General features: G+C 35.5%; 2 protein-coding genes across 3 annotated transcripts; both read right to left on the bottom strand.

The window, feature by feature from the left end:
- Positions 1–2,783: 2,783 nt before the first annotated feature.
- Positions 2,784–9,592, bottom strand: LOC111989009 (uncharacterized). 2 transcript variants are annotated; one of them, XM_024020808.2, is made up of 13 exons: positions 8,508–9,592; positions 7,464–7,884; positions 6,726–7,386; positions 6,450–6,490; positions 6,029–6,097; positions 5,698–5,798; positions 5,449–5,527; positions 5,066–5,164; positions 4,896–4,964; positions 4,711–4,760; positions 4,495–4,576; positions 4,090–4,184; positions 2,784–3,365 (listed from the first exon to the last, which is right to left on the bottom strand). In XM_024020808.2, the coding sequence occupies exons 1-13, from the start codon at positions 8,993–8,995 to the stop codon at positions 3,248–3,250; spliced, it is 2,373 nt and encodes a 790-aa protein (XP_023876576.1). In that variant the 5' UTR covers positions 8,996–9,592; the 3' UTR covers positions 2,784–3,247. The 2 variants fall into 2 exon arrangements, with proteins under 2 accessions (XP_023876576.1, XP_065626341.1); XM_065770269.1 differs by lacking the exon at positions 2,784–3,365 and having other exon boundaries at positions 4,090–4,195.
- Positions 9,593–13,866: 4,274 nt separating this feature from the next.
- LOC111989006 (phytochrome B) lies at positions 13,867–21,556 on the bottom strand. Its single transcript, XM_024020805.2, has 4 exons — positions 19,065–21,556; positions 17,358–18,165; positions 15,934–16,227; positions 13,867–14,699 (listed from the first exon to the last, which is right to left on the bottom strand). Exons 1-4 carry the CDS (start codon positions 21,139–21,141, stop codon positions 14,480–14,482), a joined length of 3,399 nt encoding a protein of 1,132 aa, XP_023876573.1. The 5' UTR covers positions 21,142–21,556; the 3' UTR covers positions 13,867–14,479.
- Positions 21,557–24,644: the final 3,088 nt, after the last annotated feature.

The raw sequence follows: 24,644 nt of genomic DNA, 5'->3' as shown, positions 1-24,644 counted from the left end.
CACGTTGTGAGCCTCAACATTTTAACTTGCTTTTGCTCTTTATCTTTTTACATAGATAGTTAGGGAGTAGAAGGTGATTTTTGAACTATAAACATGAAACACTATAAAAGATACCGCAACACTATTCTTTTTTAACTCACTCGACAAAAGAAAATAACTGCATATTTTTTCACACCCTACTCATTTCTACACCACTTTCAGCAAATTAGTAAATTCCCACTTTTTTAAGTAAACCACCCAACAAAAGCAAATAAACAAGGGCTTTATTTTATTTTTTGTACTTCCAACTTACTTGTATACCACTTTCAACAAATAAGCCAATTCAAATGCACACTAATGGAGGGAGGATTAATAGATTAATACCATGTCATTTGCTGCTTTGCTAAAGAACCTGTCTTCTTTCAACCAAGCACACTGCCACATCCCAGCACCATAGTGCATTTTATGGTAACTCAATTTAAAATAGCAATGGTAAACAAGGTTGTCAAAATCGGAATCTTACGTAGGATTGTGAGAGGTAGGTGAGATCGTAGATCATAAGATCTTACATATTTTCATATTTAAAGCAAAAAACACATTGATAATGACTTTATATGTTGAATAATCACGTAAATTATGAATTTATCCATAGAAAAACAAATATTTCCATTATATGATGTAATTTGCATGTCATATATCGCTACATCTATACTAACAAAACAAATATATTTACGTTTTGACCCAATGTATCTAAAAAGTTCAATAAATGTTTAATTAGCAACCAAATATCAAAATATTTATCAACAATATGGAAATATTTTCCAAGTTCCAAGTTTGAAATCCAAAATAAGTTATCAAATGGAAACTAGCTAACTAAAATATGAAATCCAAAAGTAAGTTTAATATTAAGGTGAAGTGAACATTTAATTATTCTTATTATCGAGTTCTTATAACCACCATCCTAATCATCATCAACTATTTTATCATCTATGTAGACATTGTATATTTGTATACTAGAGCTACAAAAAAGATCAAGATACAACTTCATACTCAACTATTCAAGTTATACTACTCAGCAACAATTACAGAGCTTGCTCAAAAAAATCAATTAATCAATATACAAATATAAGCATACTGATAAAATTATATATAAGAAAAACATTTTAGTAATATTATAACACAAATTAGTATATTGATCAAACAAATTTGACAACATTATAGCTTAAAATGTAGCAAAGCCAATATAAATTCTTCATTTAGAAATGATGAAGCATTCCTTCATTTTTATTACAAGTGAACTAAAAATTAGAAAACATTTGCTTAGGTTAACATAATTTTATATAAAAAATAAAAATAAAAAGCCACACCATCACAGCATAGAAAAATAAAAACCTTTAAAGCTTTAGAGCATCCACATCCGGAAATTTTGTCTCATCCTATTTTACCATTCCAAAAAGCCACTTTATCAAGTATACAATACAATTTTACAATACTCCCAACATCCCAACTTTTATTTTCCTATTCTACTCATTAAAATAATATTTCTACGCAATAAATTTTTTTTTTCTTTTTTTTGTTTTTTCCCAATTTTCTCCTCCACATGCTACCTTCCAGACTCCTCCATTAACTTTACTTTTCACCTTCTTCCACACAACTCCATTCCTTTATCCTCCATCGTCTATATCAACCTAGATCGGCGAAAAAAAATAAAATAAAATAAAATAAAACCACTCTCATTTCTGCAAAACCCAAATCGGCAAAACCCATCAATGCAAAACCCGCTCTCATCTCTCTCTCTGTTTGTGGCTTGGTGCTTCTCCACCTCCCCTCCGATCTGATCTACTGTTAACACCCATAGCTCCACACCAATTTCCACCACACCGAACAGCAAGCTCCACACCGTCACCCTCAATCACCAATCCCCATCACCACAGAAACTCTCCACCACATCAAACCCATCTGCCAACACATCAAAACCTTGATTCAAGAGAAATTAGAGAGGAAAAAAAATGAAAGGGAAGAGAGGGATGAGAGAGGGGGAGGGATTGAATGAGTGAACTAAAAAAGAAGAAGAAAAAAAAGGCTAGAGAGAGGAATTGATAAAGGAAAACCGAATAAAATATTAGTTTTTTTTTTTTTTTTACAATTATGCTACAGTGCAATTCTAAAGATAGAATTGCACTGTAGCAGTATTGCAAATTTTTTTTTGCAATGCTTGCTTTATACAAGCCCAGCCAGGGGGGGGGGGGGAGGGTGGGGGTGTTGTTTTAAGGGCCTTTATGCTAAACTCATCTTACATTTGCCATATCCAACCCAATGGGGGGGGCGCGGGGCGCGGGCGCGGGCGCGGCGGGGGGGTGGTGGTGTTGTTTTAAGGGCCTTTATGCTAAACTCATCTTACATTTGCCATATCCAACCCAGAAGCGGATGCTCTTCATCAAAACCAAAAATTTATCCCTTTAAAAAATAAAAATAAAAAACCCAAAAACTAATGTTTGGGTAGGTTCAGTAAGATCTCATACGATCCTACCATTTTTACGATCCTAGTGCAATTCTAAACGTTTTGGTGAGATGAGATCGTAAAATCGTGCAATTCTACGATCCAGATCGCGATTTCGACAACCATGACGGTAAAACGTAAAAGCTGACTCTGGAAGGAATCATGCATGCCCATCTATGCTATTCCATCTGGCCAAAGCCAAAAGCTTCTGTTGATTCAAGACGACAAGGCAGCTAATTCACCCTTTAAACAGTGAGGTGGCAAAACAGAGACCCAACAAGATCTAAACTAGTAATCATACAAGTGAAGAAAGTAATTGATGGCACTCTATTTACTCAAATATAAAATTGTGTTTCTTTTGTACAACTTCTGTTTAAGTGGTCCTGACATTTCTCCATATAAAACCACAAGTTGGGTGACATATACCAACCAACATGATTCCCACTACACAGCATTATGAAGATTTCTTTATGATGTCATGTAAATAGACAAGCATCACATAATCAACCCATATCACCACCAAAATTAGGTAGCTCACATGAACGACAGCCACTCTTTTCTCCTTTTGTTTTACTCTTCATCTGGCCTAGTGGTAAGCAAGGATGGATTTGACTTTCAACTTTGTGGTTCGAAAGCCACGGACTGATCAAGGCAATCTGTGGTCACCACATGCTCGCCAATAATGGGGGCAAATATTTGTGAAAAAATGCCACAGGTGTCAATATTGCACATGAAATCCAAAGCCACGATGAATTGGGTCTACAATTCCTACTGAGCGCCATCTCCAGCTGCAGAACGGGCTGCCTGGAATTGAAGGGCATATTGTCTCTGTAATTCTCTTAGCCTTTCCAACAGTTCCTGGAATGTTGGTCGGCTTGCTGGATCACTGATTTTGACAAAGTTTTAGATCAGCATGTTCCCCAGATTTGCAAGTTGATAATGATAAAAAAAAATGTTTTAATAAATAAAAACTATAGAAAATGAGGTTAAGAAGAAAACAACTGCTTTGATCATTGTCAAAATCATATTCCTATCATAATCCATAACATCCTAACCCAAACATGCCAAACTAATTGACCATTGAAAAACCAAGCATCTGACATGACCTTTTAAAGTTGAATAGGATACATAAGATACGTAAAACTCACTAGTAGAAACCCAATCCAAATATTTTGTGCTCCAGTTATATGAATCATTTATTTAGCTCTAAGGGTCATAGCTTCTTGTCATGCATGAACACATTCAGAGGCTATGAAGCAAATTTCAGCTAAAAAAGAAATCATCAAATAATATTAAGCGAATGGATAGACTATAGAGTGGCATGTCCGGTAGTTTACATAAAAGTATGCACAAGCATCTATTCAGACGTTGATCTAAATGTCAATTTAATCCAAGTGATTCTTTTGAAGGGTACCATTGCTTATGATTAAAGTTTATTTATGGCTCTAGATAAAAGAATTAGCTCTCCAAAATTGGGCATAAGGCTACCTACCAATCACCTCACCTAGACCCCACAAAAGATAGAAAGCCTTGTGCATTGGGTATGACCTTTTTTGTGGCTCTAGGTAATCAAAATCAGACAAAGTGACAAGCATAAAAAGAATAAACACCTGTGCCAGCAGCTTTCAATTATAGAAGCCCACTGTGGATCCACATCCGTAGGAATCTCTAACCGTTGGTTCATGAACCCTACAGCTCCAATCACCTGCAAGTATCCTAAAGAAGTTGCTCATATGTGCAGCACATTCTTGTTGTTTAGAAATGCCATATAAAAAACCCAACGGAGAACACAATTTTCACTTATTGCCAGGAAATTTATATACTTTTGAGTGCTGAGGAATTTAATTTGTCACAACCAGTTTGGTCACGTGAAAAAAGATTCTTTCACAGATAAAACAGACGAATATACTCTAAACACAATATTTACCTAGCATAAGAATTTGAAAAGTGGTTTTTTCTTTTTTCTTTTTTTTCTTGGATAGAATGTCCTGATATTTTCTAAATGAAAACAATACCTGCATTGAGTTGAGATTATCCCATGGGATCTTCTCAGTGGCAAGTTCCCACAATATAACCCCATAGCTGTACACATCAGACCTAAATGTATCCAAAATTAAGGCATCAAGAAATGTACGTTTAATTTTGGAGATTCAAGAGAAGAAAAGAAACACTTCAATGGCAAGATTCAAAGTCAAGTTAAATGTTGACCCAGCTTAGAGATCATAACATACTTCTCATCTGAAGGTTCATTACGAAGAACTTCAGGTGCCATCCATTGAGGCTACAAAACATGAAAAAAGTAGAATGCAGGTCAACAGAAAATTTCTATGGAGATTCATGCAAGATAGTTTAGAAGGACTAGATTGATATAACCCATAAAGAAAAAATTGCTCAGTGCTAGCTCATAGCCTCATACCGTTCCCTTCCCAGTCTTAGTTGTGAGATATGTTTCATGCTTGAGACGCGACAGACCAAAATCACCAACCTGTTCAGATGACAACCGATGAGATTATGCTTTGCCTTGATAGGGAAAGAAAAATATATATATATATATATATATTATATACACCATAATAGAAGGCAGACCTTCACAGTCCAGTTCTTATCAACTAAAAGATTTGAAGACTTCAAATCTCGATGAATGATTGGTGGGTTGCAATGATGAAGATAATTCATACCACGAGCCTGTAGAAGGATTAGACAATGTAACAGTCAATAAATCACTAAGGAGAAGATAATACAAGACTGTAGACCAGCTTGTGCACACAAATTCATGCAACCCAAATCTAGAATAAAAGTAACAATGCAAACAGAATGCTTGAGAACACCACAAAAGGGATCACTGAAAAATTAAAGCAATAGCACAAAACAGACGCAAACCAACACATCCACTATGCCCAACATACGTAGAGATCTTCACTATTTAAAAATAAGAAAAATGAAAAACCAAGAAAGTACTCAAAACTCACTATATCCAAAGCCATATGAACACGCCGTCTCCAATCTAGTTTGGATGTATTCCTTTGTAGTAAGCGAAATAAACTTCCACTGCATTGATAGAATATATATATATATATATACAAGAAATATCCTTCAGCACATACAACATTCTTGAAAACTTCCAAATTAATATGGGTATAGTTACATGGATGAACATGAGAAATATGAATCAGAAGATTTGTAATATAGTATTTTGAAAGGAGAAGTTGAGGATGAACCGTGGGAGGAACTCTGTAACAATGCAGAGACGTTGAGCAGAGGTTACTGCTCCCATAAAGAGTAAAACGTTTGGATGTCTAAGTCTTTTCATAAGAGATACCTTGAGAGCAAAAAACCATATCTTGACATCAGTCTTCAACAAAAATGTACTCACCAAAAATGGAAAAAATGTGACATGCATATGGGTGGGTGTGTAAAAGTTACAAACCAAAGAAGAATCCAGATATGGAGAATGCTCTATATATGAACAAGAGGCCAGAAAATATGTCATTTATGACTTTGTCCCAATTACATGAGCAACTATGATAACAAGATAACTAGAAAACCAACCTCTTGTCTAAAGGAAACCAATATCTCATCTGAATATTCTTGCTTGGAGAATACCTTGACTGCAACATCCTGCAATAACATGGATACAATTTCAACCACACAAAGATGACAAGTCACAACTGTGCTTCTTGTTTTTGTAATTAAAACAGGAAAAAATATCTGAGTTCATGCAACTGCATCATCAGTTTATAGGAGTAGAATAGTGGCGTCTAGTAACCCACATTTAATGTAACACTGTATCCTCATGTGCATGACATGCAGAGGTGAAATCTCAATGCATAACCTATGGACACAAGCCCTGGACTTGCCTATTTAGAAGTCAATGCTGCAGCATCTCATCTCAAATAATTGGAATCATGTTTTGTATTTATGCATCCACATGAAATTGAAGTTAACTAAAGCTAGAGAACAAGGAACATACTGATCCATACCACAGACCATGATATACAGTTCCGCAAGAACCTGCAGAAGAAGAAAATTCAGTAAAAAATAAATAAAAAAATCAGATTGGTATGGGACCAAGCAATATATCATGGTACATATTTTATGGACAAAGAAGCATGAATTCAAAGGAAAAATAGGAAAGATCAATAATGGGTAACTGCTTACACTCATTGACATTCTTGCCATTCAGTCACATGCTTTACCATCATTAACTTAAATGGCAAGAATATACTGTTCACAAACATAAAATTACCTTGCCCAATTTGTTCTCCAATTGTCAAGTCCTCCCACAAGATTTCATAGTCAAAGCAGTCAGTATCCAAGTCAACCTTATTTACAGTACTGCTGGTACTTCCACAGCTACTGGCACTGCTTGTACTGTTAACATTAAATGAGGACCAGGACCCTGATGCCTCGTTATTGCCAGGCCGGTTACTTTCACTTGCCTGGCATTCTGGTTTTGGCCCAGAAGAGGAAGTCTTCTGATGAACTGATTCATTCTCTTGATCATTATGCAACCAGGGCCAGGCAAAACGGGCAGTCCTTGCATCTGAACCTTCTCGATCATTCCCTTTCCATGGCCATGATATCCCTTTCTTACCCATCCATCCTTCTGCCTTTGAGGTTATGATCTTGTGAAGGGTAGGTTTCCCTTCACTCTCATCACCAGAATCTCTGGAGGGTTTTCCGGGCCACTTCTCATCACCATGAGAAAATACACCAAAAGGAGATGGAGGTATATCTCCTCTGGGTGTGCTAGCTCCACTTGAAGTTGCATCCTCCCTATGGTCAGAGAGAACTGTGTCTGAGAAAGCATGATCAGAATGATGACTATCGCCACTCCCACCTTCATGATCAATGTTATTCTCTCCCGTCCGAATTCTTGACTTAACTTTGTTGCTCACCTTGGTTGCCTGTTTTGGTGGTTTAACATTCAAGAAATGCCACACTATAATAAAACACAGGAAAATGAGAAAACAAAAACACTAACCAGATTTGAAATTTTTGATGCAATTGCAGATTGCAGAGGCTGCTGAGGATCAAGACCAAGTTTATTTGTGATTGAGACACCACTTCTGGGACGACCATAACTAGAATCTGGTTCTGGGTGCTTCACACCTGTCAATGGAACCCTCATTTCTTGAAAGGGCCGTGAATCACTTGATACACAAATAATCCCAACCAAAGTACCATCATCGTCATAGAACGGAGTGTTGGTTGCAACAGCTAAAAAAGTCTCCCCCGTCTTATTCTTGACAGGAATCTGCCCAGTCCAGCTCTCTCCCATGGAGACCCGATGTACTATATTATTTGCCACAGCATAGTTCTGGGGATCAATTAGAAGTTCAACGGCATCCTGGCCTAGGGCTTCCGCTGCAGAATAACCATATAGATTCTCAGCAGTTCGGTTCCTGCCAAAATTGAACATTCACAAAAAGACCAAAGTGGAAAATTAAGTAAACCAAGCTGTTATTCATATAGTCAATAAGACAAATAACATATCAATGTAAAAATACATTCATTAAGTAGCTAAAATGCAATTTCAAGTTCAGAGTTTGTCATTAGTACCAACCCAATTTCAGAATCACAACCCAGAGTCAATCCCAAATTCTCAATTCCAATAAACACATCATCAATCTACAGTTCCAGCAAGCATTGCAATCAAACAACCACCCAATTAAAACTCAAAACAACATAAAACCAAACACACACTGAAACACAAGAAAAAGAAAATGGCAAAACTTAGGTAGAGTTTCTTAGGTGCTCTAACTTTGGTTCCCTAATTTTATTCAACCAATGCTTAAATTCAACAGTGTAGTTCATTGGTCAACGCAACCACATGATTGAATTTAAATTGAGGAATCTAAAAAACAGTACCTAAGTTTTGCTAACATTCTCAAAACTAGCAATACCCAAACGAATAAATTCCATTAAAATCTGCCAAAACAAAGCATTACCCAAATGACCAAAAGACCAATAAAAGAACGTGCAATAGAGAATTTAATTAACCAAAAAAAGTACTAAAACCACTGACCAGTAAATGATACGACCAGTAAGATCAAATATATGTACAGACTGTCCCATTGACTGCAATATATTCAAGTACTGCCTATCAGTGAAATTCACAGCTGATGGCCCACCAACGCCGGCGCCGCCACCACCACCACCACCACCACCACCACTCACATTCACATTCACATCCACATTCGTAGGCTCACGGCTCCGGCTCTCTCTCTGTAACGGCGACGAATGCCGAAACGACGTTGAACCAGCCTTCTTCCACACTCCTCCAGCTCCACTGTCCAATCCTGAAGCACCAGCTCGCCTACGCTGTGGACCAGAGCGCTGTGGGGACACAGAGTTCGACCTCTGCTGATTGTGGTTGTGGTGGTGGTGATGGTGGTGGTGTTGTTGTTCATTCCCTGAGAGAATGAGCTTTGACATCTCTTCTTTGAGATTGGCATGGCCTGCTTCTAGCTCCTCTATCTTCCTTAGAAGCTCCTCTGCTGGTGGGGTACCCATGTTGTGATTTTGTGATAAAAATGCAATCTTTTTGTTTTCTCTGTTTCTGTCTTTAGACTATGAAACACCCACTTAGGAATAACACAGTATCAAGAAGATTCGTGTGCCTCTCTCTTTCTCTCATACTCTTTTTCTGAACAAGACCCAGTTGATAAAATTTCAAGAAATAGTGAAATACTTCATACCCACAATGGAAAATGATACCATATCTAGAAGATTCATGTGCCCCTCTCTCTCTCTCTTTTCTGAAAATGACCCAGTTGATAAATTTCAGAGATATGAACAAGTATGGGGTTGGAATTAATAAGATATGGAGATTTATGAATCTCTTTCTCTCTCTATAAATGTCTTATCTCTGACTCTCGCTCACTCTCTCTCTCTCTCTCTCTCTCTCTAATCTGTGTTGGTCAATTGCCAAAACTGTAGAGATGGGGTCAAGGAGTTCTCTACTTTAGCTCTCTATCTCTCTCTCTCTGTTCCTTTTTATCTTTCAAAAGCTTCCTTCTTTGTTAGGTTATGGTTCTGCTCATTCTACATCTCTCTCTCTCTCTCTCTCTCTCTCTCTGTGCCTCTCTTTCTATGTCATCATTATGATCTGAATCTAAACTATTTAGACCAGATGTTATTATTTATATTCTAAAGACAGATTGGGAATGGTTTTAGCCACGTGATAAAGGAGCGCGTGGAAAATCGTAGCCAGTAATGCTCCATGATTCTTTTCTATAGTCCCAATATATGAGGCGCGTTTCCGCCACAGGAACTGTTGTGAGAGTTGGGAATTTCTTTTTTTTTTATACTTTCTCTTAAGTAAGAATCTCTTCCTATTGGTTCATTTCCGCTCCTGTGTCTTTTACACTTCCACTCCATCTCTATCTGTCCGATCTTATACTATTCATCCCCTTCTATTGGGCTGCAAATTCTGGTTTTTGTTTTGCAATTCTTGTTAACCATTTGTTATTAAAGTGGCCTTTTCCAATGATTAATTTTGTCCATTTAATTTACCATTTAATTTATTTTTATTATTATTTATAATTTTATTATATTTTTTGAAACTATTAATAAATTTTACTATACTATTTTAATTAATTTTTATTTTTAATAAAAAAAATTTCAATTTAAGCAAAATAATCAAATTCTAAACAAAACTTAAGTGTTAATTATAATGAATGCAATATCATTTTTATTTTTATATAGACACAATTCATATTTAATGCATCAATTATAATATATTACCTCAATACAACAATTTAATCTCAAATTTTTATAGTCAGTGATCTAACTCAGCCACATTCTTTTTTTTTTCATTCTCTCCTAAAAAGAGAATAGAATATAATACCTTAATAATTATGAAAATATTTATATCACTAAGCATATTGTTACGTAGTTCCTATTCCAATTAGATAAAATTGTGACTTTTTATCTCTACTAATAGTCATTCTCAAAAAAAAAAAAGAAATATCTCTACTAATAGTTAATTGATAATATTGTGGTCATAGCCCAACAGTCTCGATTTGATCCCTCTCTATCTTTTTAATCACTTATTTGATTATTTGTTTATATTTTTCTTTCTTTCTCAAAAATTATAATGAATAAAACAAAATAAAACAATAATGTAAGAGGAAAAAAAAACACAACTGTAAGGCGAATCTTACATATGATACATATGCACCATGATATACACACCAGTGCTAGAGTTTCTCAAACCCCAAATTATGGATAAAATGACGTTTTCATCTCCCTTAGCAAATGTTTTTAAGAAAAATATTTTTTATCTATAACTCAAGAGAATGTCATTCTCCCCGCTCCTCATAGTTTGAGCAAAGATATTTCTTTCAAAGTAGAATATTCCATTAGAAAGTGTCAATCATGGACTTATCTATCATATTTATACAAATATAAACCTAAAAGTGGAGCATCATTTTGTCCATAGTTTGGTATAGTTACATTTCATGAAACCTTGTGTAATTTACCCAAAAAATTTATATGAATTTTGTTTAATTTTAGGCTTAAATTACTTAATTCTCATGATCCTTGGACTGACTTAGGCCACCCCTATTTGGTTTCAATCAAAAAAAAAAAAAAATACAGGTCTTCTAGTTTTTTGTATAGCTGGAAATTCAATTAGTTTTGCTAGATAATGGATGTAATCATGTAATTAGGCATGAGAAGTTAATACGCATGAAGGTTCATGCATGTCAGAAAGAATTCAAATTGCTTGTATCTAGAAGCTGTCTAGATCATATTCATCTGGCTTTGTTGACATTTTAGGTATAAGTAAACACTGGGAGGACCACGATAAAAGAAATTGTTTGTTACCTCTCTTCACCAAGACGCCAAAGTTCAATACACACAGGCTTTATTAATGCAAGTGAAAACAAACAAAATAGAAAACATATAATATATGACTTCGTTTATCTTTTTTATGTTCTTAACCTTGGACTCTCTATTAATTGTCCCCCTAACTCCTAAGAACAGTGTCTTCTCTTTCTTTCTTTCATTTTTTTTTTTTTGGTACTTAGTTTCCCTTCCTAAATCCAGTTTACAACTACATTTGTCATAATAAAAATAATATTAATAGTAGACACAAATAAAAGTAATGTTCCAATCACAATATACTACATCAACAATTGTGCAAATTTTGATATACCTTGTATTACTAATTGGGTTTTACTAACGTATGCCCTTAGAATATGCATTAGTAAACAATTTTAAAAAATATTTTATGAAAAAAGTTGTCAAATTTTTTTTTGACAATTTTTTCAATTTCTTATAAAATAATTTTAAAATAGATTATTAATAAATGCTTAAAGGTATAGGTTAACCGAACTTTACTAATTTACTCTCGATTTCACGGTTGAAACTTGAAAGCAAGACACAAGGTTCTATCTTTCTCTCAAACTTTGTTATTCTCGCTGGAACTTTGTTTGCGTGCACAGCATAATTAAGGGCGTGCACGCACAGTAGAATTGTGAGTGTGATAGAGACAACTAGAGGTAGCACCAAATCTTCAAAGTTCTCTTTCCCAACTAAGAGGATAACTTTTGCCATTAATAAGGGAAACAAGTGACACTTCCATTATGTTGTGGCTGAGCGTTTATCATTTTTAAAGGAAAAGCCCTTAATAAGCTCTATAAGATGGCATTGCAATGCATCCTTATCTCCACCATATACCCACAAAAATAATTCAAACCCATGATCTTTGAACTCAGACCGAACTAGCAAAGTTGACCTTAAAAGTTCATCACCCATTCAAGTTCTGAAATTGCTTCAGCCAGTCACATCCAATTCCCAATTTCAAAAGGTACATAAATTTTAAAAGGTATATTATCTTCAATTAATTATACAGTTTGTGCTTCAGCATATTTTTAAAATGTTTTATTGAAACTAATATCTCCGGGTACACTTTATCCCAATGAACCAAACTTTTTTGGCAGCTTGGACAACAGTCCAAAAAATAATTGCAAAACCATGTCAGCTAACTTTAAACTTATAATAGGTCACTTTTTTATCTGATAGAGCTACCATATCCATACCATAATGTTAAAGGATAGTGGAACATCCCCATCTAGAGAGATGGGGAAATTGGTGGTGATCGTTCATTGTCCCTTTTCACATGCCCTACTACACTATGGAATAATCTCTCCAGGTTTAACCTTGGAAAGGGCTTTTTTCCTTCCACCATATTTTTTTTAGAATGGCTTTATGGGGGGAAAAATGACTGCAGAATATCAACGGCAAACTGAATGGACCACCCAAATGCTCAAAGATGTTCTTGACACCAAATCTCACATATTGCTTGGCATCCATTGCTAATATACCCCAAAAACACAACAAAACGGAACAATACAATATTTCATATATTTGATATATGCATCATCACTTTTACAATGTGTAGACTCCATAGCCATGTGAGATTCACACATTGTGAGAAGAATAATACACAATGCATGAAATACAAATAAAAATTTTCTATCCCATTTTTAATAATCTACTTTATGCTTCATTAATCATAGTCTGTCATATGTCTGATTTTTTTTTTTTTCTTTTTAAACTTCAATTGATTTTTTTTTTCAAAAAAAAAAAAAAGAGAAGTTGTGATTAATGAAACATAAATTAGAACACTAGCAGTGATACACGGGATTTTTATTCATGAGATGAGACAAAGGAATTTTATTCAAGAGATGCCTTCGCCAAACCGTGACTCATAAAGTAGACAAGACCATGAGTTAAAAATAGACTTGTCTACCGAATGGACCAAAAACATATACATATATTAATCAGATTCACACAACTTGTAACATAAACCCCCCTCATAAAAAAACAAAAAAAAAAAAAAAAAAAAAACTTGTAACATAAAAANCAATATTTCATATATTTGATATATGCATCATCACTTTTACAATGTGTAGACTCCATAGCCATGTGAGATTCACACATTGTGAGAAGAATAATACACAATGCATGAAATACAAATAAAAATTTTCTATCCCATTTTTAATAATCTACTTTATGCTTCATTAATCATAGTCTGTCATATGTCTGATTTTTTTTTTTTTCTTTTTAAACTTCAATTGATTTTTTTTTTCTAAAAAAAAAAAAAAGAGAAGTTGTGATTAATGAAACATAAATTAGAACACTAGCAGTGATACACGGGATTTTTATTCATGAGATGAGACAAAGGAATTTTATTCAAGAGATGCCTTCGCCAAACCGTGACTCATAAAGTAGACAAGACCATGAGTTAAAAATAGACTTGTCTACCGAATGGACCAAAAACATATACATATATTAATCAGATTCACACAACTTGTAACATAAACCCCCTCATAAAAAAACAAAAAAAAAAAAAAACAAAAAAAAAACTTGTAACATAAAAATTTAACTATAGCAGGACTATTGGCTTTATTACACAATTAGAAAGGATATACAACAAACTATATTTAGGAGGAGTAACCCAAAAGCAGTAGAATATTTTTACATTTATTTTTGGGAACTTGGGAAGATATATAGTACAAACAATTGCTACAACACATGCTTATGGCAGTAGAAAGATGCTAGTCAATCTTGCCGTAATTCCATGAAATCCTCAATACCAATCTCGAATGGCACCCGCTTGCACTTGCTCACGTGATAAATACACATGGTGGCACACCATGCAACAAAGGTTGGCACATAACTATATCTGAGAGATCTTCTTAAGACCACACTCAAGATAGAAATCAATCAGCTATCTTATATAAGTAGAAACTGTGTTTGGAAGTCGAGACTGGTGTTTGCCTAAAAGCAATGTGAGTAACATGCCAAGCGGGTAGAAGGACATGTTCTTAATCTTATTCAATACTCAGCTGAATGAACTTTGGTGCAAGTGTAATCCTTGTAACCAACCAGGTTATGGAAGCCATCCAAAGGGTATATGCCAGAAGAAGTATATCGGGTTGAAACTTAAAGGCTTTGATTTTGGGGCCTCTTTTTAATGCTAATAATTTAGTCAATACTCTTTAAGCCTCTACGAGGCATAGGAAGTTCTAGAATAACTAAGAAGTAACTTCTTTCTGACTCTCTGATATATTGGACTTCACCATTCATGAGCTTTAGAATCTTTCTACACATGCTCAGCCCTAGGCCTTCTTGAGTCAACCATCGACTGCTATGAAACATGTCCTGAACCAGTTCACGAGGAAGACCTTCACCAGGGCTTACCATCCTTCATAAATAAAATCAATATTAGTTGAATCAATATCAAAGAAATTAATAATAAGATCCATGTCCACACACACACATATATATACTTAAAGATAAAATAAGTAGCAACTTGCAAGTGATCAAAAATTACTTCCATATAATCTTTTTTTACAAAAGAAGTTGGCTAACAAGGAATCCATAATTGAAATTAAATCAAAAGCACATATCAGAAGACCATGCCAACATAATGCACAGGGGAATCATAAGTATGCTAACACAAGTTTATTCACCAAATATCAAGCAACTAACTTGCTTAAAGAACGTGATTGTAAAATTGCTGCTCTAAGAGATTTACATGATAAATTCTACCCCAAAAAAATAAATTATCATATATTAGGAATGCAACTCTGACTGGTTAGTCTAACCCTAACATTTTTAATTATTAAAAATAAAAAACCCAAACATTTAACAGTATTTAGCAGGATTTCAGTGTTGGCAAACAAATCAACAAAGTGTTGATGGATTAGCATAAATAAAAAAATTGATGATGCAAGCAAGTCTAAGAGGGCATCTAAGTTTCATAGGACCTCAAGATTATGTTAGAGAACCTCACACGACAGCTTAAAGTGTAGTCAACCTTCCAGACCTCAAGAAAACTGTAAGGATATGTCATATATCAACAAAACCCAAGTCACAAGCCTCTTTGGCACTGATAAGGACAACTAAGGAAAAGCCTCAGCATGTTATAGGTAAGAGGAATACTAACAACTTTAAACCATCATATTGTGAAATTTTACAGAGATAGTACAAACAACAATCCATTCTAGGACCAATAGTTGCCACCATAAAACACCTACATGATAAGTGTTAGTCAAATGATTTTGTTAAACTCACATGACGACTCAACTACTTCAGATCTGATTGAATGGTTAACTTGTTTGAATCAGTCCAATATGACACTTGCTCTTTTTTTTTTTTTTAAAGAACGCAAAATATTATTGAGAACTGAGTATACTGATGGTTAGGAGTGTTGAAGGACAAAATGAGATGAAGCAGCAATCAAAATTTAGACAACCATTAATTAAAACCAGCAAAATTATGTTTGTGCACGCACAGACAAAACATATACATTATTGAGACCAGCTCAACTTTATGGGAAAAATAAAATAAAGGAATTATTCGTTTCTAATAAATAGGTAATAATCCATCATGGTATAACTAGAAAAAATGTAAAAATGAATTGGAATCCAACATACCTGAATTCTGTATGCACAAGAGTTTGTACATCAGAAATTTGCTTCAAGCTTGGACGAACATGAATCTCTACCCAACCTTCTGGTGATGGTGCATAACGCACCATATTCAACAAAAAATCAGCTAGGACCTGTTGAATTCTTATTTGATCACCATAAACAGCCAATGATTTGATTTCTTCTGGAATATCACGAATCAATTGCAAATTTTTTTCCCTCAGCAGCATCATTACTTGGCTAACAACAGAATTTATGACACTCCCAAGAAAGAATTCTCCCTTCTCAAGCTCCAATGAACTGATTCCAAATAAAATAAAATTAAAAACTCAAGTCATATCTTTCTCATTAACAAAATAACATTGAAGTTCAGATGAGATGTTAAGACAAACACGAATTTAAACGTGGTAGCAATGAATTAAGACATGATAAAAATAAAAGGCATCATGTTCAATCAAAGGGCACAATATGGAATTCACCAAAAACACAAAGCAAATTTAAAATAAAAGAACTGATTATTTATTCTATCAGCATGAACATTGTGTGGATTTTCCTCTTTTAACATATCCTAGCAGGAAAGCTTATAATTAACACCAGTAATAATACTTGTGTGTGTGTGAAATGATAATTCAGAAATTCCACATAGCCAGTCAAAATAGTTTTTGATGAGCTAACAGCAATCAAGTGATACTCGAAGTCAATAGATTTGGATCAATAACAACATCATAGCACACTATCACATCAATCAAGGACCTTTTAAACGAAGTCATGAACCAAAATGAGACTCTAAAAGCATGACTCTGGGATGCAGCCTTTCAAAATCATTTCTATAGAGCTTAAAATGAGAAATGGAAAAGGAAATGAAAAGGAGAAGCAAGGCGAAAAAATCATTATTATCAGAATTACAAATTGAGCATGTGTTGGCAATTCTTAGAGCCATTATACATTTTAACAGATAGGAATTATGATGTTTCTTCTCCTTAAACAGGGTTATGGACCACAATCTGTGGAACCAGCAGGGAAAATAATCAAGTTAATTGGATAAAATCACATTTCTTTAGCCTGGATCCACATTGGTAGATTTGTTGAGATCCCCAAAACTTTTTAAGTACATTTACAGTACTATGAAGGATATCATCATCTATACAGTCATATATTTTTGGCTTATCTAGAACAAAAGCTACTGTTGAAGGGAACGACATGATATCAATCTGGCTGTCTATATCATATAATTGGCAGAAAGACGCATTAGATTTACATTCCCTGTAAAGCCAATACAGAGATGTCAATAACTTACAACTAGTATACATTGCATACGAAATAAAATTGTAAGACTTTAATAGGCAATTGACAAAAAATATTGCTACAAGCATCACATTTTCTTTTGCATAAACTGATAGTTTTAAGTGATTTGTTTAAGGAAAACTCACCCATCCTCAATACTCTCCAGATCAACATCCTTTATAATCTTCAACATCTGCTTCTCACAAGCAGCACTAGTCTCAAGAAATTGCCTTTGATCTTCGGTCATGTCTGTAGCCTCCAAAAGTGAGTTAGCAAAGCGAATACCACTCAAAGGATTCTTTACTTCCTGGCAAATGTAAGCCAACTCTTTCATTCTTGCAAAGCATTTCTTCTCCTGTTGCCTCTGAACTTTCAGAGCTTGCTGCAATTCAGGACTAGCAATCTGCAAGAAGCAGAAGGCCCCAATAACCTGGCCATCCATATTTACCCTCTTGTTTGCAGTCAAAAGAGCCTGTACATATTTCCCATTCTGATCAAAGAAAGAAAATGGGAACTTATCTGTGTCTTGCCCTCCAATTGCATTGTGCAAGACAATCATGAATTTTGTCAAAGCATCTGGACCCTTGAGTCGACAGCAACTGCCAAAAACCTCTCCAACTAACATTTTTCCTATAATGTCCTCTCGGGCCCACCCAGTGAGCTTCTCCATAGCAGTGTTCCACTCAGAGCAACACGTATTATCATCTGAAGCAAATATGGGAGGGATCAAAGGATTGGGACTATGAACAATAGCCTTGTAATCACCTTGAATGTTGATAAACTTGTCCATCACCACTTTTTGACCAGTAACATCCTGACCAACAAAACAAACTCCTACTATATTATTTGTGTAATCCTTGCTAGAGCAAGCATTGACTACCACAAATACAGCCTTCTTATGATGCTCAGGGCCAAATGTCCTCAGTTTTATCTCTACATTCTTATCTTCTTCACCTGCATTGATCAAACTAAAGTGATATACAAAATGTTATCAAAACCAACTCCCATCCAAGGCAAATACTAAATATTATGTATCAACAGATAGAAGGTTGCTTCTAAACTCGGATACTAATCAATATATTGTAAACCAATAGTACAAATAAGATTCTAACATTCCAACCCATAAAACATGGAGATGAATGGTTTTCTCTTTCTCTTTTTGGCACAAGAATCCATTTTTGAACACCAACATCATGTTCAGGTCTATTTTAGTTTTGTCACTGTGTTGGCATTTCTTATGTATATTGGACATCATGCCACTCTCCATGTCAGGATGCTAGCAACATGATCAGCAACCGCATGATAGGGCATCCATTAGGTTTTTTAAGGAGAACATAGTGGAAACTTCAACTTTTTAGTAAAACCTACTTATAGTAAGGGATGGTCTCAAATCTCCTAATATCTTGCAGATATAATGCAAATATATTTACACAGCACAAGCAACAACTAAACTTTTGGCAGATTACAAATTTACTCTGTCAAATGGGAAGAATAATTTAAGAGGCAAGCTAACATATAATGGTCAACTGATGAGATTTAGGACATCCCATTCAAACGAAGCCATCACAGCATACATAGAGAAAGTGAGCAACTTCTTGCTTTAAATCTAATCCGCAACATGCACTTCAGATTCAAAAAAAAAAAAATCAAAATTAATGCAACATACTTGCAACTTTTATTGTCTGCAAAGAACTCATTTTTTGTAATTATTTTAAGATCAATGGTTTTCTTTGTGCCTTTTGATGCAATACAGAATGAACTGGACCAAAACATTTCTACAGGATGCCAATACAACCCCCTTATTAAACTTTTAAAATTGGCAGGAACAAAGACATTATGTGTGAATCGACTACCTCTTAAAGCTCGAGAAAGAAGTTTGTCTACTGTTTCTTTGTATTCTTTATAAATAAGATCACGAACCAAAGACTTCCCCATAGCTTCTTCAACTGAGAGCCCTGTCAACTCTGCAACCTTTGCATTCCACCCATTTATACAGCCATCAACATCTACAGCAAATATAGGAGCAGTTGCAGTCTCTATCAACCTGACCATTTCTCTTGCAACCGAGCTGAGTTCATCCATACCTTGCAACTCCACGTCCCCAAGCTGGGCATGTACAACAGCCTTAGAATTGCTTGGCTCAGCATCTCTAAATGAGTCTCGCAGAATAAGCTGCAGAGAGTGGATTGCATCCATTTCTGCGTTCTCCCATGGCAAGCTGCGGCTTTTTACCACTTCCAGAAATGCCTTGAAAGAAGAACGCGGATGCATCCTCTGCCCATCATCCTTGTCCTCAGGGTGATGCTTTGCACCACCCCATTTGACCTCTTTTGCAGTGTGGGACCGGAACCAGAACAGGAAATCCCTTTTTGTGATATAAGCAACAGCCATTCCACAAACTGCATCTCCAAGTGAGACTGCTCCATCGTACCCAGCATCACCCAAACTGTCTGTGCTCAAACCTGTGGAATCTCCATGGAAAGCCAACAACCACTCTACTATGTCCTTTATCTGGGCCTCAGTTGGGGTCACACCCAGAGGGTAGTACTTCCCTTGATAGTAGAGGGCTGCCCCATCACACTTTACAAGGTCCATAATACTAGGGCTTTGAGTAACAATCCCAGTAGGTGAGTCACGAAGAAGCATATCACACAAGAGGGTCTGCGTCCTTAAAACATGTTTCTCCAACATCTGTGATGACAATTGCAACTCCATATTCAATTGAAGTCCAAAAGCCTGCATTAAGAACTCACAAGCATAGCGAAGAGGGAATGGAATGCACCTAGCAGAAGTGTGATGACAAACCACCAAACCCCATAACCTCATTGCACTCCGCCCACCACCTCCTTCCTCATCATTTCCATTGATAATAACCGCCATTACCAATGAGGCAATCGAGCCCATATTAGCCATATATTGAGCATGACAGCCATGGGGAGCACGAAGCGTTGAACCAACCAAGCACAAAGGCTGCATAAGCCTATCATCCTGAATCACCCTAACCGGCATGGCATGACAATCCACAATCATCCTAACCCTATTCTGCCTAAACAAAAACCTCGACGCCTGAGGTATATCCGTGGCCGGATAATGCAACCCAATATACGGCTCCAAATCCGGCCTCTTACTCTCTGCCACAACCTCACCATGCTCATCCTCATGGAACTTATACACCATAACCCTATCATACCCAGTAAGCTCCCTCACACTCTCCACCACAGTATCACACAACAACTTAACATCCCCACCAGGTAGTGACTGCAACTGCGAGATCGCCCGGACAGCCAGCTTCTGCGACTGAACTGCCCCGGCAATCGACAGAGCTGGGTCCTCAGTCCTTGCAGGTTCCAAATCAATCACAATCCCAACATCTATCCTATGCAAAATTGCGTAAAAGGGCCTCCCAGAATTCTTGGAAAGAATCCAAACCGGGTTCAGCAACGTGATTTCCCTAGCTCCAAACGCCTTCTCAAGCAAAACAGAGCTGGAGGGCGTGAAGAGCGTCCTCACATCAGTCCCAATTGTCAAAATCTCAGGCTTTTCTAAACTGGGAACTGACTGAGGCAAAAGAACAAGCATGTCGCGTGCGTTTTCACTATAACCAACTACACTGAAAGAAACTTCGTCTACAGCAATCATACAACCAAAAGGTTGGATATGACCACCCCTTTGGATTCTAGACAAGTAAGTTGTGATCTGTTCCTCAGGAACTGAGTCTGTTGCGGTTCTAATGGACTGAGAGTAATCAAAGGACTTACCTGACTCACCAGACTGTTCAAACACAGCGTGAAGACGAGCATCCACTGTGTACTGTGCAATGGCTTTGGGGATTGTGGACTCACTTTGTTGAAGCCTCATGTTTTGAGCTTGGCTATTGCTGGTGTTGGTTTTGTTGCTGTGTGAGTGTGTAGCTCTGCTACTTGAAGCCATTGATGAGTTTGGTCTCTCTCTTTTTTTTCCCAGTTGATTTCAGAGTTTGTTAGATTTGGTGATGAAAAATAAATAACCTCAAACCTTAAAATACTCAAAAACCCACATGAGCATGGAAAAATTCTCACTTTCTCAGTGCTGATTAGAGAATTGTTAAGGTATGATTAAGGTTTTTTTAAGTGAAAAAGTGTTTGCTTCAAGGTTTGCGAAATTTGGTGTTGTTGTGTTTGGTGTTTGGTGTTGCTGTTTTTGTCGTTGTTGTTGCATTATGTGATGCCCTTTGAGAAGTGCGAAAAGGCAACGAAAAAAAAAATTGGGGTTTGATTGAACTTCTTTTTGATTGAGGTCTTTCTTTGCTTTTCTGATTTTGAGGGCTCTTGTTCTACCTTTTGTTTTGTTTTGTTTTTTGTCTTTTTTTTCTTTTTTTTTGCTTTGGTTGCTGTTATTTTGTTCCTGTTGTTTGTGTTTTTTTTTTTTTTTTTTCCTTTTTCTTTTTCATTTTGCTGTGCTGGAAATACTTGTGGGTATAAGAAAAGCTAACGCTGGTGGGAATATGAGGCCATTTGGACTCGTGGTCATGCTCTGTTGTTTGGGAAGTGGGGCATGCCATGCATTAAAAAACTGCAGATTTTTATTTTACTTTCTGTTGTGGGGCCGCATCAAATTTTTTTTTAGGTGACAAGCAATAAGTGATGAAAATAAAATGGTAGTATTATTTGAGTCTACAATTCCACTAATTATCATGTGGAAAAGGGAGGGAGATGCATTTGATTTGGAGTTAATGGTTCTTCTACTTGCAAATTTTTTTTTAATTTATTTTATAAAATTGTGTTTGTTTTGTTAGAAAATGTTTTTCATATTTTCAAGTGTTTATTTGATATAAAATTTTAATTAATCCAAAAATATTTTCAGTTGACCAAGAAATGAATTTTGAGCGCAAGAAAATGTTTTACAGCCAAAAATATTTTAAACGTTTTCCACATCTCATCAACTCCTTTAACACAAAACAAAACTCTCTCTTACTTGTATGAAAAATCAGCATAGTAATGAGTATGTACTTCATATGAAAGAGATGTTATCTACTCGGTTATTAAACATAAAATTTCTATGTCATCTACTCGGTTTGCATACACTGTATTAGAATCAACCTAATTTGAATCAAGTCAAGGTGACCAAGCATGATTTCAACTCGGCTCACTCAAAGACCAATCAATTTAAACATGACAATGATAAACATGTTCTTTAAAATCTTGCATCCATAATATGCCATCAAGAATCATTATAAATGAATCTTCTTATTATGATTAAAGAACTTATTTATTATGAGATTTTTTTTTTTTTCAAAAGAGAGAAATTCACTAATTTAAATATCTAAGAACTTGTGATCAACACCATAACAGTATCCTTTTGATCACCTCTCTTAGCTCTCTATATATGTCATGATCCACATTAAGCATACAAGTAATCATTTTTTTTAATTTCACATAAACTCATCATTGATACTATTTTCTTATGAACCGATTATAATAGGCTATATTAACAACTATGGATTTTTTTTTTTTTTAATTGTGCCACTAAGCTTATTGATTACACTATGAATTAAGATCGTGTGTGTTAGGATTTTAGTGTTGGTCCATTCCATAACATTTTATGGTAATAAATTCAAATTTATTGATGTAATTTTATCCATTTGAAAATCTAGTTAGTTTTTTAGTTTATATTTAGAGCTATTCAAAGAATGCTTACTAAAGAGGTTTGCTTGAGCGAATGTCAAGATCAATTAAGTGCGGTGTGAGGTGTGCTCAAGCAAGATGGTAAACTTGCTTAAGTGGAACATTAAAGGTCCGAGAGTTTTGCATGTCCAAGAGTTTTGCATGTCTCTCGCTTGAGTGAGGTCGTAAAAATCTACTTTCCTACTCTATTTACAAATAAGTTTTATGTCGTCTTTTTAAACCCTATTTGTGCAACTATATAAACTATGCTTTGCACAAGTTTTCAATAAAGGGGAAAAAATGCCATGGCCTATGCTATTCAGAGAGAAAACTTTGTGCCTTTTTTTTATTTGTGCTTCATAAAAAACAACATTTGTTTACTGCTTCTACTTGCCATTCCAAAGTGAAGCTTGTGAGATTGAAACCATTGTCTTTTTTCAATGAGATTCACTACAACAAAATCTTTAAAGATCTTGGAGTGCAGAATATTTTAATATGTTACGATAAAGGGTCTAATTGTACAGAACTCTTGTAAGTATATCGTTGTAACTATTCTTCTTATCTCAGTGAATTTTCTTCAAGATTTTTTGGATCCCCAAAGTGGTTTCTCCATTAAAAATATTCTTCTTTGATTTTCCACTTCATCACCAAATGTTTAATTGTGCTTTTTATATTACTTATTGATTTGTTAATTGCTTAATTATAGTGAAAAATTAATTGTCAGAGTGGATCACTTCACCAATATAATTTGATAATTTAGCTAATTAATCATTGGGGTCTAAACAGAAATTTCAATGTTCAATCTTATTTAATTATATAAAACTTTTAAGGAAGACATTATTTTCATGCTCAGGAACTTTCAAGCTTCTTTCAAATGATCCGTCTCATATGTGGACGAGAAAGGATATAGAAATGGTATTATTCATATTAAAATAATTAACATAACCCAAAATGGGAAGAATATAATGACTTGCATGCTCTGCACAATTTCACTTACATGCCATTATCTCTTCTTGATACAAAACAGAAAACAGGATTTNAAAAAAAAAAAAAAACGAAACAAACAAAACTCATTGCGTTAAGCCCACATGGCCATTGGTCCATGCCACATAGACCTTTCTGTTTATTATATTTTTATAAAGCATCGTTGACATTTCGTGGTAAAAAAAAGTATGTGATGATGATAGTTATTTTATCCTGTCTAATTAAGAACATGCAAAGGTCTTTAAAAAAATGTAAATAGAGTACACCATTTACAAAAATACACAAAAGCCCCTCCATCTGGTGAGCCATTTTCCAAAATATTTTTCAACATGCTACTGTTTCATCTAAATATAGACGTTCCCGTAGCAACATCTATATCATTTTTTTCTATTTGTTATTCATTCCTCTCTCTCTTACCTCTTTGCCATCACTCCTTAGCTCTCTCATCATTGGGTTGTTATCACTTGTCATTGTGGGATTTAGGTACTGTTTTACATTTGGGTGGTGGCAGTGGTTATTGTGACTGGGGTGTGGGCTGTTGGCACTAGTGTTGCTGGGTTTGGTTTTGGTCGTCGTAGCTAGGGTATATTGTCAATATTTGTTGTGGCTATGGTGGATAATCAGTGTTTGTCGTGGCAGCTGTTTTGAGGTTGCCATGGCAGTAGTCTTAGGGTTGTCCATGAGGTGGGTGCTATGAGGTAGTTTTTTTTTTGTGAGGGTCGTGTTAGCAGTTTCAATTTTGTTGGAGATGGAGATGGATTTGGTTTTGGGATTCAGCCGTCAGTGTGGATTGTTGCTAGCTCTGAG

Source organism: Quercus suber, unplaced genomic scaffold, assembly GCF_002906115.3.
Source record: "Quercus suber isolate HL8 unplaced genomic scaffold, Cork oak 2.0 scaffold_29, whole genome shotgun sequence".
Lineage (NCBI taxonomy): Eukaryota > Viridiplantae > Streptophyta > Magnoliopsida > Fagales > Fagaceae > Quercus > Quercus suber.
This window is presented reverse-complemented; position numbering and strand designations above follow the sequence as displayed.

Excerpts from the sequence above, each read along its gene's own strand:
- LOC111989009 (XM_024020808.2), bottom strand. The coding sequence starts at position 8,995 with ATGGGTACCCCACCAGCAGAGGAGCTTCTAAGGAAGATAGAGGAGCTA. Across the intron at positions 5,165-5,448 it reads TTCATATGGCTTTGGATATA|GCTCGTGGTATGAATTATCT; the intron begins GTGAGTTTTGAG and ends ATCCTTCTACAG. Across the intron at positions 3,366-4,089 it reads ATTGAAAGCTGCTGGCACAG|TGATCCAGCAAGCCGACCAA; the intron begins GTGTTTATTCTT and ends TGTCAAAATCAG.
- LOC111989006 (XM_024020805.2), bottom strand. The coding sequence starts at position 21,141 with ATGGCTTCAAGTAGCAGAGCTACACACTCACACAGCAACAAAACCAAC. Across the intron at positions 18,166-19,064 it reads TCTTTCTCGAGCTTTAAGAG|GTGAAGAAGATAAGAATGTA; the intron begins GTAGTCGATTCA and ends TGATCAATGCAG. Across the intron at positions 16,228-17,357 it reads CTGGAGAGTATTGAGGATGG|TTCATTGGAGCTTGAGAAGG; the intron begins GTGAGTTTTCCT and ends ATTTGGAATCAG.